This window comes from Cydia strobilella, chromosome 7 (assembly GCF_947568885.1).
Source record: "Cydia strobilella chromosome 7, ilCydStro3.1, whole genome shotgun sequence".
Lineage (NCBI taxonomy): Eukaryota > Metazoa > Arthropoda > Insecta > Lepidoptera > Tortricidae > Cydia > Cydia strobilella.
The window spans coordinates 1,095,852-1,109,419 of NC_086047.1; the positions used below are offsets into that span (position 1 = coordinate 1,095,852).

At 39.2% G+C, this 13,568-nt stretch overlaps 1 protein-coding gene across 1 annotated transcript in view; it reads right to left on the reverse strand.

Moving 5' to 3' along the window:
* Nucleotides 1-1,461: 1,461 nt before the first annotated feature.
* Nucleotides 1,462-13,568, reverse strand: part of LOC134742922 (lachesin-like) — a 122,092-nt gene continuing 109,985 nt past the window's right edge. Inside the window, exons 10-11 of the mRNA XM_063676130.1 lie at nt 10,107-10,250; nt 1,462-1,629 (exon numbers count right to left, since the gene is read on the reverse strand). Of these exons, the coding sequence (XP_063532200.1) occupies nt 1,553-1,629; nt 10,107-10,250 (221 nt within the window). The 3' untranslated portion in view covers nt 1,462-1,552. The remainder of the gene's footprint in view (nt 1,630-10,106; nt 10,251-13,568) is intronic.

The window sequence follows — 13,568 nt, forward strand, 5'->3', positions numbered from 1 at the left end:
CTGTCATCTTGGCTAGGCCTCCTGCGCCGGTATCATGGTCGCGTTTTTGTCACTTGTCTCATCATGCGTCACTTTCGCACTTACGTACTTGTTAGAGCGTGACAGGTATGGTGACAAATGATAGACAGCCGTCCATCTTAGCCCCGCTGATATAGAAGTTTCGTAAAGAACTTCAAAAGAATTTATAGATAGACGTCTAAGTTATAAAATATTTGCAAAACTTCTGACATAGCCAGTTTGAAATTACAGCCTTTCTAAGGTTATTTTTAATGGCTACATAAATTATCTGATACAAATCACAAATTAAATTACATCTGATAGTCATCGAATTCGAGTTTCTCAGATACAGATCACGATGAAAGAGATTTTTTACATAGTACCTATGTATAAACATTGTGTATGAATATTTTAACGACTAAATAAAATAAAGCATATAATAAATAAACTTATATTGACCGGGATATAGACCGTGCTTACCTATTGTATTGTTTGTGAGCTCCCGAATTTCGACGCACGGTCACGGTCTATATCCCGGTCAATATAAGTCTAGTGAAACTAACCGTGAATCATTCAAAACTTATTATATAATAAATAATTAGATGGAGATAGCGTCGATGCGCCAGTTTTCGTCCAGCGCTAGTTTTCGTCCACATGACGCAATTTGAATATAAATCTACATTGCTGCACAAGTGTGGACTTGCAATCCTTAATGTCTAAACAATATATCTATCTACATAAAAATTCTATTTCACAGGTAGCAAATTAAAAATGAAATATATTATTTGCTAATCCGTCAAGTGGACGAAAACTAGAGCATGGACGGAAACTAGCGCAATGACCCTATTTTAAGAGACCAACGGAAGCCAAAATTTATTTACCAACTCAACCGGTAGTTTTTTTTTCTAAACTGATTACAATATTAACTTGTTTCTATTTGACACGATATTAAAGAAAAAACCGGACAAGTGTGAGTCGGACTCGCCCATCGAGGGTTCCGTGCTTTTAGTATTTGTTATTATAGCGGCAACAGAAATACATCATCCGTGAAAATTTCAACTGTCTAGCTATCACGGTTCATGAGATACAGCCTGATGACAGACAGACAGATGGACAGACGGACAGACAGACAGACGGACAGACGGACAGCGGAGTCTTAGTAATAGGGTCCCGTTTTTACCCTTTTGGGTACGGAATCCTAAAAACGTCGTGAAATCTCTTAATTTATAGCATAATTTTACTCTCAAATGCACCTAGAGTTAGACCAAGAAAAGCCTGCAACGATTTTGATAGCACACAGTGCAAGTGTTATTTTAAACTTCAAACTTCTATGAAATTATGACGTATAAATAACGCACTGCGTATGCTATCAAAATCGTTGCAGTTTCTTGGTCTAACTCTATGTGATTTTCTGACAGACATTTTCGTTTAGTATCGAATACAGGCAAGTCTTCATAGGTAATATCAAAATATTTGTGGAATAAAAATTTATGGGGTCTACATAGAGATTTTTATCAGCTGGAAAATCTATGAGAATGTCGGGATAGTAATAAAATCACACTACAAGGTCGATGTGTACCAAGACGACGACCGCGAGTAGAGGTTGCCGCCAGCAGTGGACGCCTCGAGTGCCTGTAACAAGAGAAAGAACTTCAATATTTAAGCAAGTTGTAGGTATTTAGAGAAAAAAAACCGGCCAAGTGCGTGTCGGACTCGCACACCGAGGGTTCCGTACTTTTTAGTATTTGTTGTTGGCAACAGAAATACATCATCTGTGAAAATTTCAACTGTCTAGCTATCACGGTTCATGAGATACAGTCTGGTAACAGACAGACAGACGGATAGACGGAGAGCGGAGTCTTAGTAATAGGGTCCCGTTTTGGGTACGGAACCCTAAAAATTTATGCAAATTATGCAATAATTATTGTACAATTAGCCTCATGCATGAAGTTTATATTTAAGTTTAGTTTTTATCGAAATATTTTTTATTCGGATGTTTGTTACCGTTATATCATGTTACAAGATGCATTTCCGTTATTAAATTATCATTTAATTGCTTAAAATAATAAATAAATAGTACAAAAATTTGCCCGCGAAAAGCTAGTGAGCGAAACGCGCGAAACATCACGTGACGTCACGCGTTCGACAGATTAGTACACATAAGTGTCATTAGTAGCAAACGTCAGCTGACCATCCAACGTGTGACGTCATCACGCTCTGTCGAATTCGCGCCAAAAATTAGTAGCGTTTCAACCACTAGACATTTTTCAATATTATAAATATTTTTTAATAAAATAATGTGAAGGTTTACATAAGTATTTTTATTTTTTCCGGTGTTCAAACGATATAAATTATGATTACCTACAAAAATTGAAAAAAATTCATGCATGGAGCTAATTGTATGTGCTTGACGAAAAATAATTTGCACTGATCTCTTGAACATCCTGTATGGCAAGTTTATGCAAATTTATTTGGTCTAGGTACAACCTATACGATTTGCCTTCTAACAAGTTTGAATATAGATGTACAAATGAATATACTTTTGGGAATAGGAATGCTTCAAAGGTAAACTTGTGGGCAACTTTTATGCTTGTGGGTTGGAACATTAATTTGTGAATTACTGCGTCATGATTTCACTTTTAACTGCTCCGTCATTAAATAAAAAAAGCATAATTAACACAATAATTCAGTCCAGTTTAGTGCTGAGCAAAACGTAAAACACTACAATTATCAGCTGATATTTTGTTTATTTATTTATTTATACATCCGTAACTTACAGCTAACAAGCCAAAGCGTCACAAATCCATACTAGTCCATACTTCCATACTTCCATACTAATATTATAAATGCGAAAGTATGTCTGTCTGTCTGTCTGTGTGTTCTCTCTTCACGCTTAAACCGCTGAACCGATTTAGATGAAATTTGGCATAGAGATAGGTTGAGTCCCTAAGAAGGACATAGGATAGTTTTTATCCCGAAAATCATCCCTTAAGAAAGTAAAAAGCGGGGTGGAATTGAGATATTTAACGAAGTGCCAATTCGTGTGCATAATATGCTCAAATTAAGATTGCTATGAGATTTTTTTCAGGCGCTACACTTACTTTAGCTGCTGTTACTAAGTCCACGCAGACGAAGTCGCGGGCAAAAGCTAGTATTAATATATGTCGAACATTATACAATAATTATCTCTAACAAACAGTACATTGTAATTTCAAAATTAATAGAAAAATCCTAATGTGACTACAGCTATCTATTACATTTTTCAATTAAGCAATACCATGTAGTGAAACAGACGACATTGCGGATCTACGTTGAGTAAGGAGTTGAGCACAGAGAGTGCAGTCGAGAGAGGCACGTGCCGCAGCAGCGCGGTGCGCGCGGGCGGGCGGGCCAGGAAAGGCGCTGAGCGCAGGCGGGACCGCGCGTTTTGGGAGCGTATAGCCTAACCACCTCTTCGACCAGACCCGTGCACTCTATTTTGTTCTGTATAAGGCTGGTGCAGCCTGAATCGTTTATTTGAAATTGTATTTCTTTCGATTATGTATGTTCGTGCTTTCATTTCATTGTAACATTTTCGACTTAAGCGCTATTCCTTGCTTTCTTTACCACAACTTTTTTCTTACTGAATTCTCTCTTCTTAATCTATAAAACTAAAAAATGCAACGGTAGGTACCTATATATCTATTAAGGGAACGCATTTACAAAATTCCCTCAAATACGTTTAAACCCTCCCACCACAAACATTCCGAAGACCTATTACCCACTTTAAGTGCCCCAAAGCCGTGTTTCTACCTTCACTTTAAAATTGTATGCCTTCACTACCCCGAAATCGGCAAATAGGTACGTCTTCGAGTGATACCCCCAGATTAAAGATTCAGTGACTTCGCGTACACACTTTGCGTTCATAAATATTCAGCGAAGACCTCCCACAATCAATTCTTACCGGTTGCCGGGGCTAAGGAAAAAGTGTTTGAACAGTCAAATAATACGATAGCTAGTGGAGCAACGAGCGTCTGAATAAATATCGAGGGATCTATCGAGGAAATTATATTTGATCGTGCTTTTATAAGTTTGTAGTTGGGGTGAGCCACCGCTTAGGGGTGATTTTGGGCTTCCGAACACGGTTGAGTTTCGGTATATGGAAACGGCAATGCGTGTCTGAAGATAAAAACTTTACCGTTCGAAACGACGTTAGTGAAACTAGAGAGTAACTCGTTGCATTTTTTAGTTTTATAGATTGAGAAGAGAGAATTCAGTAAGAAAGAAGTTGTGGTAAAGAAAGCAAGGAATAGCGTTTAAGTCGTAGATGTTAAAATGAAATTAAAGCAAGAACATACATAATCGAAAGAAATACAATTTCAAATAAAGGATTCAGACTGCACCAGATTTACCGCTGCAACATTGCAGTTGACTGACTTAGAATAGAATAGAATCGTTTTTATTAGTAAACACACAGACAATAGACATACATAAGAACATAGTGAGAATAAAGTGTCACGAAAAGCCCCATACCGCAGATGCCGACGCAGATGTAAAAAATGCGGGCACCAAAATTGAGTTTGATATTTACGGCAGTAATGTCGCGCTGCAATGCTGTAACATGAATGCTCGCGCAGCCTGAATCCAAACAGCACCTTTAGGTAAACAACTCAATCGTGTCGGAAAACTATAAATAGGCACAACAAACCGATAAATATGCCAGAAAAAGTTGGCGTAACGGATCAAGATACTATTGAAGCCAAGGGCATTCCGCCAACATCGAAAAATCGAACAATGTTATCTATCTCTTTATCGCTCTTGCATATTCGAGCGATAGAGGCAGATAAAGAAATTTCGAATTTCGTTACTGCCGATAGGGCCTCAGACAGATATCCGTCATGTCTGTATAACATTCCTCTTTATTCACATGACAATTTTGACGCATATTTTATGTTAGCTGAGCGCAGCCAAGTGGATATTGATACAGCAGCCGGAAGTCAAGCGGCGCTAAAAGAAATAAAATACACTTTGCTGGAAATCCATTGTATGCTTTTACTATGCGAGTGTAATATAGGTTAACCATGGCTCGGGAAAGTTAAGTAGTAACGACCGATCTGGTCTAGTGACCCTGCCTGTGAAGCTGATATGGTCATGGGTTCGAATCCCGGTAAGCGCATTTATTTGTGTGATGAACACAAATATTTGTTCCTGAGTCATGGGTGTTTTATATGTATTATAAGTTTGTATTTATCTATATAAGTACGTATATCGTCGGCTAGCCAGCAATAGTACTTAGTTTCGGGCTAGTTTGATCTGTGTAAGATGTCCCCTGATATTTATTTATATATTTATGTAGTTTGCCCTATACGAATAATCAGCCGAATGTTCGGCTCAGATCTTACCGCATCGAATATTCAGCCGAATTATTCGGTTCATCTATATTTTTCTAAAAGAGTATTTGATAACGCTTCATTATCATCTACAGATGAATCGCTTCCTACGCAATTCCCTAAAAACACACAGGTCAAAAGGAAAAGGACTAGTTAACACATTTTCAATTCTCTCCAAATAACTAACCAAAACATCCTATTTATTAAACATGCCTCAATCATCATGTTGTAATTTTTTGATGACAACGGGAAAACGTAACTCGATGCAAACGAGTAAATAGACAAACATGATGGAAACGAGTAAATAAATAAACTTGATGGAAACGAGTAAATAAATAAACTTGATGGAAACGAGTAAATAAATAAACTTGATGGAAACGAGTATGTACTCGACAATTTCCGAAGGATCAAAAATATTTGCCGAAAATTCGGCACTTTAACCGAATAATTCGGCCGAATACGGACATTGGAAAAAATGCCGAATAACGAATAATTACCAAATATTCGGCCCATCTCTAATTCAAAGTAACTTTACTGCTAATGATGCAACGTAGTAAACATAATACATGTTACAAGTACTAGGAATGACAGCCATCTAGCAGAGAACAAAGAAACATAACCACTTCCGAATTCCCAGTAACATTTCCAACCGCATTCGAAAGTAGACTGTAAGCCTTTGCGATACGGTAAGTAATTGCAGTAAAGGGGGAACGATACGTGCAATGCGCTTAAATGCATATAAGAATGCAACAAGGTAGTGCTCGGTAGGGACAATGCAGTTTTGTCAGGGGAATGTAATGATCCGATTCAGTGAGCTTGGGAAAAATGCAGGTTGGTTCATTTCTGAACATGTTTCGATTTATATGAACGAGATACTGTTTTAGCTTACAAAAATTGGAGTTTACATTCTAAAAACCGGCCAAGTGCGAGTCGGACTCGTGCACCGAGGGTTCCGTACTTTTTAGTATTTGTTGTTATAGCGGCAACAGAAATACATCATCTGTGAAAATTTCAACTGTCTAGCTATCACGGTTCATGAGATATAGCTTGGTGACAGACAGACAGACGAACAGACGGATAGACGGACAGACGGACAGCGGAGTCTTAGTAATAAGGTCCCGTTTTAGCCTTTGGGTACGGAACCCTAAAAAAGTTAACGTCTTTGATGGAATGAACTTCATAATCGCGGCAGTAATGCGGTGGCGAACGTCACTAATTTTATCAACGAAATTGACAGATACAGCGGCGGCAACGATTCCGCAACAGTAACGCAGCGTCTTATAGTCTGCATCTTCTCAAATGATTTTTACGTCTAAGACCCTAATCTGTTAAACAAAAGCCATTGTTTCTTTTGTGTGAGCGGTCGGCCATTGTGTGCCATTGTTAGACACAATGGCACGCGCCGTGGCACGAGCTCAGTGACAATCAAGACGTAAAAATCGTTTGAGATGATTTATACTATACGTAAGCGAACAACTCGCGAACCTGGGGCGGCGCGGCGGGCCCACGGCGTTCGCGTTCGCAACAAGGTCGCCCACGTAGGACACTTCTATAGGTATCAAAGGATTGATTCACCCCACGCCGCATCGCTTCGCTTCGCTTTCGCTTGTTGTTCGCCTACGTAGTGCGCTGCGTAACGCAGCTGCAGTTGACATCCGAAAGTAACCTTTAGTTCAAAAATTCATACAACTGTACTATTATGCAACTTGTTTTCATAAGAACCATATTAAAGGCATGTTGTCACTAACACACAATATCTACTGTTTTCTAAAATACAGTTTTGTTGATAAATCCGTTTTCATAGCTATACAGCTCTTTAAGCTTAGAATAAATTTAAAAGTGGAAAAATTACTGCCTTGGGTGAGACTTGAACTCACGGCCTCTGGTACTGACAATGGACATCGTAACTGGTGAATTTCCAATATGACTTGGAACTCCGGTGGCCGTTTAAGTGTAACACTCTTATAGTAGATGTCGCTAGGGTCCCCTAGACCCATATAGTGGGAAGATTTGCTGACTATGGATGAGGTCTTGGTGGCTCAGTTGGCAGAGCGCTGGAGTATCGATCCAGAGGCCGTGAGTTCAAGTCTCACCCAAGGCAGTAATTTTTCCACTTTAAAATTTATTCTAAGCTTAATAGCATCGATCGCAGACGTTTCTGCTTGTTAAAAATTATTATAGAATGGGTAGCACATCGTAACTGGTGAATTTCCAATATGACTTGGAACTCCGGTGGCCGTTTAAGTGTAACACTCTTATGGTAGATGTCGCTAGGGTCCTCTAGATCCATATAGTGGGAAGATTTGCTGACTATGGATGAGGTCTTGGTGGCTCAGTTGGCAGAGCGCTGGAGTATCGATCCAGAGGCCGTGAGTTCAAGTCTCACCCAAGGCAGTAATTTTTCCACTTTTAAATTTATTCTAAGCTTAATAGCATCGATCGCAGACGTTTCTGCTTGTTAAAAATTAATATATACAGCTCTTTGTACCATATTAACTTCCGTTACAACTGTTATAAGAGTTCCCGGAACCTTACACACTACCCACAGAACTGTATACTGTTCACATAAAAAACTGTTGTGCCAATCTATTTAGTAGAAATGTTGCATTATTTGCAGTTTACAAATGCTATTTAAGACTACCTAATAAAACTTGGCCACGAGTAATATGACTTTTTTCATGATACTTTTAGCAAAAACTTCTGTAAATTCTTAACATTGTCCTCACAAATTTTCCTACATTACATACAAACATACATACATACATATAATCACGCCTATTTCCCGGAGGGGTAGGCAGAGATCACGGATTTCCACTTGCTACGATCCTGACATACCTCTTTCACTTCCTTCACTTTTATAACATTCCTCATACACGCTCGCCGGTTTAGGATGCTCTTGACCTGGCCTTTCTTTAGGATTTCCCCGATCTGATCAGAGAAAGTCCGCCGAGGTCTGCCCCTTCCAACTCCCGTTTCTACCTCTCCCTTAATACACTCTCTTTGTTAGCCTTCTTTCACTCAATCTTTCCACGTGTCCAAACCATCTCAACATACCTTTCTCAATTTTTGTCACTACATTAATGCATCGAAAATCCAGCGATAAAATGCTTCGAGCTCGGAACCCCCGGTAGGAAACCCTAACTCAATCCTATAATGTACTCCGCAAACCTTTACTTACCGCTTCTTTGTAACAACTCACTGCATTATTGAGCAGCCGGCTTGTGTCGCCGTTAAAAATATTTATGCGGAGGTGCGTTGCGCTAGGCATTATAATGGATTTTTAGCTTTATACGCGATGAGAAAGTTTAGAAACGATAACGTAAAGAATGTCTTTATAAAACGGCCTATACAAAAAAAAACACAGCTAAACGGTTTGTTATCACACATTTAATATATACGCTAGATGACGCAAATATCACGATTTGTATTGAAACCAAGCATGTCGACTTTTTCATACAAAATTTACGCATAATATTTAAAAATTACTTACCTGTAATAGGAAATATGGGTTTGCCTTTGGGTGCTCGCAATTTTTGGGCTGTTGCAGTTAATTATCACGCAACGAGGCATTTTTTAAGTTTTCACGGACGTCCGGCTGCAACAACTGACGCGCGTGGACTGTCAAGTGCGACAGTCAACCCCGACGATTTCTCGGGGATCGAACACGCGAAGTAGATGCATTTGCGTCATCTATGGTATATTTATATCTGTGGTTTGTTATGGACGCTAATACAATGGAAAAATCATGCATATTTACTCTCGAAATAGACGTAAGATAATCAAGTCTTCGCATGAATGGAGAGAGAGAGAGAGAGAGAGGGAGATAAAAATCACAGTCTAAAAAACCGATAAATTGGCAGCTACAAATCGCGCATTTAAAGCTAAAATTTGTTCGCTTTTAACTGCCAAACATATGTGTATAGTCTGTCAAACCACTTTGTCGGTAAAAAAAGGCGCGAAATTCAAATTTTATATTGGACGATAACCCTTCGCGCCTACAGTTTTAAAATTTGCCGCTTTTTTCTACTGACAGAAATGCCTTGACAGATTATAGTATAGTCTAATGGCATTTATTATATTATATTATATTATAATAAATGCCATTATTGAGACAACACGAGTACCAATCATCGGTAGGACATAATATTATAGTCATTCAGTAGTCAGAAAAAGTTTGGAATTCAAACTGTATTCAGTCATTCATACCTACTCGTAACAGACGAGCGTAGCAAAAATGTGATCAGTAAAAAAGTTATTTCATTAAGCCAATGCAAACGTGACGCAGGCCGTGCAGCGAACTCCAAAAATCGAAGTTGGGATGACGCGTCTCTAGTTATATACAGGATGTCCTTGAGTTTTGAATGATTCATGGTTAGTTTCACTAGACTCATATTGACCGGGATATAGACCGTGATTACCTTTTGTATTGTTTCGACGCAGTTACATGCATCTTGTTCACGGGTGACTGAAGATAGCGGGTGGGTGTCAAAGTTGTGTAGACCGCGCTCGGTCTACCCTCATTCTTGCGCGTTGGCTCAAAAACAATACAAAAGGTAATCACGGTCTATATCCCGGTCAATATAAGTCTAGTGAAACTAACCGTGAATTATTCAAACCTGTTATAAATGAGTTTTTATCTATGTATCCAGTGAGCATTCTAAGCTAAACTATTTATGACATTTTTAAGCTAAAAATGAGTAAAGTACAACACAAAACAATGAATAAACAAAAGATGAATACCTGAGACGTGCAGCGGCGGCGCGCGGTACACGTGTTGCGCGTCGCGCTCGCGCTCGGGCGTGCGATCGAGCTGCGCGCGCACCACGCTTGGCCGCTCCGTGCCCTCGGTTCGTTGCACGGCGCGCGTAACGTTCGCACGGCGCGCTGCAACACGCCTTAGGTTAGGATTTGGGGTGACTTAGCTAGTGTCCGCGCGCCAATTCCGTGCATTCGGATGTCGAGGAAGTGGGGGGTGTGCGCCGCGCCCGTATTACGTACAAAATGACACCACTCTGTCATGACGCCCAACATTCCTAACATTCCTCAGCCTTGCACGGAATTCGCGCGAGGACAGTAGCTCACTCTTAACTTTGAATCAAATTGCGTCGAGCCAAAGAACAACGTCTGTCGTGGCCAGATCTTAGAATAGGGAATATTACACGAAACTACGTAGGGCCACAATCTGAGGGTCTATCGCGAAACAAGAAAATCGAAATTTCATTATCTAACATCTCTGTCACTCTTGCATATTCGAGCGATAAAGAGGTAGATAGCGAAATTTCGGATTCGCATTTCCTGGTAGGTCCTCTGTAAACAAACCGCCTTGATGCATCAATGTCATATTTTATTGTCTCTGAAAACTTGTCAAAAAACTGTTAAAGGCAAGGTATGTATAAGTTACTTTATAATTTACTATAGGGGCTAGTATACTGCACTCTGGTGGTAAAACCTTGCAGTAATACCCCCTATTGATCATTTCATAATGTGGCAATCATTTTATAAAATGATCGGTTGGCAATATCATGAAAAAGTCAAACCTAACCTACACCTCAATTCTAAAATGGCATTTCATGAAATGAACAAATTCTATAATATGGCCACGTCACGACATGTCCATGGTCCAAGATTGCTGTCAAATGTCAAAAATGCGACCAAAATTGGAATGATATCAAGTGGCATTGGAAGCATTGAATTCAGAAATAATATGCGATTGGGTGAATTATTTGCTTTTGTAACAGTACATATGCACACATACAATACATACATATACATACAGTCGGACTCGCCCACCGAGAGTTCCGTACTTTTAGTATTTGTTGTTAAATGTTGTTATAAATAGCGGCATCATCTGTGATAATTTCAACTGTCCAGCTGAAACGGTTCATGAGATACAGCCTGATGACAGATAGACGGACAGACAGACGGGCAGACGGACCCGGTTTTACCCTTTGGGTACGGAACCCTAAAAAGACCTTCAATGATCTATATCTAAGGTAAGGACGCTACTTGGAGTTATAGGAAATGGCGGGTCAATGTACAAAACTCTTCGTACTTAGCGTCCCTATTTTTACGTGAGGGTGAGACAGTTTAAATGCTGACTTAACATAAGGCCCGTTTAATATTACTACAAGAAAGGAAAGAAGGAAGGAAGTCCGTCACCAAACGCCAGCTCACGTCACCCCCAAACGTCGACAGAGACATTAACTGCAATCAACACCTCATTGTTTCCCCGTCGACAGCTTTATGCAGTACCCGTAATCGTCCCCGAATGGAGTTATTCACAGTTCATAACGACACTTTGAAGACCCTCCACGGGGGTCGATCTCGAGTTCGAAACTTCGGCGGTCCGCGGAATTGAAAACTTGGACTTACCTTTATCTGAAGCAAGCAATAGGTCGTTGTGGAATATAAAAAGAACATTTTAGATTAAGAAGGGGCAACTTTATTTATGAAAGGTTTAAAATTTTGCTGATCAGTTTCTAGAACGGCAAGCTTGTAGTGAAGCTATTATGGAAAGGATTAAATAGACTGGATATTCAATATTGAGGAGCTTTTTATCTACCATGCTGGGTTTGAAAATATCATTTTTCTGAATTTGGACGTTATGAAAGCATGAAAGGCAAAGGAAAGCTGACCGGGATTTAAGACAGCATTTTAAATTTTCTTGATAAATTCGTTATATTTTTATGTTCTTGCGGCATTGCAGTCGCGATTAGAAAGTTCAATTCATCACTCGTTTTATCAAGAAGATTGAGATAGAGTTTCCCTCTGCTGCAACACTGCAGCAATCACGATGCATCATTAATGCTGCTGCAGTCGAAATTAGAATGCGACCCTAATGTTTTCAATGTAGCTTGGCACACGGTGATAGTTGTCACATCAATATTAATTCAATTAATACCTATAGTTGGTCCAACCAAATTGTCATTTGTCAGTAAATAAGAACAAAAAAACTATACTCATCCTTTTCTTTTGGGTGCTAGTACTAGACTAAGTGTAAGATCATCATCATTAACTTAAGAGTTATTCTCTTGTCGGTGGAGTATCTTCCAGCTTTCCCTATCCCGCGCCAGCTCTTTGACTTTTTGATACGACACGACCCCTACTTTTTCTTTCACTTGATCTAAAAAGCTGCGTCTGGGTTTTCCTCTACCCCGCTTCCTTCCTATCCGCCCCGATTCCTATAAGTGTAAGATAAAGATAGTATCATTCTCTCTATGTTTGAAATGAGACAGTCCTTTGATGACGCAAATGCATCTCGCGTCGAATGATGATCCCTAATAATGACAGTTAATTTTTTTAACTACTGTGCTGAGGAATGTTAGGAATGTTGGGCGTCATGACAGAGTGGTGTCATTTTGTACGTACGGGCGCGGCGCACACCCTCCCACTTCCTCGACCTCCGAATGCACGGAATTGGTGCGCGGACAGTAGAGACATTTTTTGGTTAAGCAAATTAATATCTGTAGATCATAATTGTGTTCCCAGGATTATATTCTAACCAGTAACCACTGTTTTGTTATGTGCATGGAACTTTTTATCAAATTACCAAAATCTATAAGATATACATAGACTTAGAAATAAATTGATGAAGCTATTGAGTGATAAATTAAGTTATTAGGGTGTAAAAGATTTCCTCTATTTCTAGTATTTCCAGCCATATTTGTAGTAATTTTAAGATTACATGCTAGTACAACTTATATATAAATAGTACAAATAGCAAAATAAGCAACCAGTTGTCACTTACCACCTAAGACTATTTGAAACTACTTATTCTTTGCAAATAAATACTTACTTACTTATACACAAATGTAACATTTAAGTAACAGAAATAGATTAAGTAGTTAAAAATATATTTCTTTAATTATTTTTAGGGTTCCGTACCCAAAGGGTAAAACGGGACCCTTTTACTAAGACTCCGCTGTCCGTCTGTCCGTTTGTCCGTCTGTCTGTTCGTCTGTCTGTCCGTCTGTCTGTCAGCAGGCTATATCTCATAAACCGTGATAGCTAGACAGTTGAACTTTTACAATAACAACAAATACTAAAAAGTACGGAACCCTCGGTGGGCGAGTCCGACTCGCACTTGGCCGGTTTTTTTCTAATAAACCCAACCAAAAGAGACTTAAAGGAACTCTCTAAGGAACTATTAGGGAACATAATTCGTCACGACCGTATAATTCACTTGAATGAATGTCGTCATTA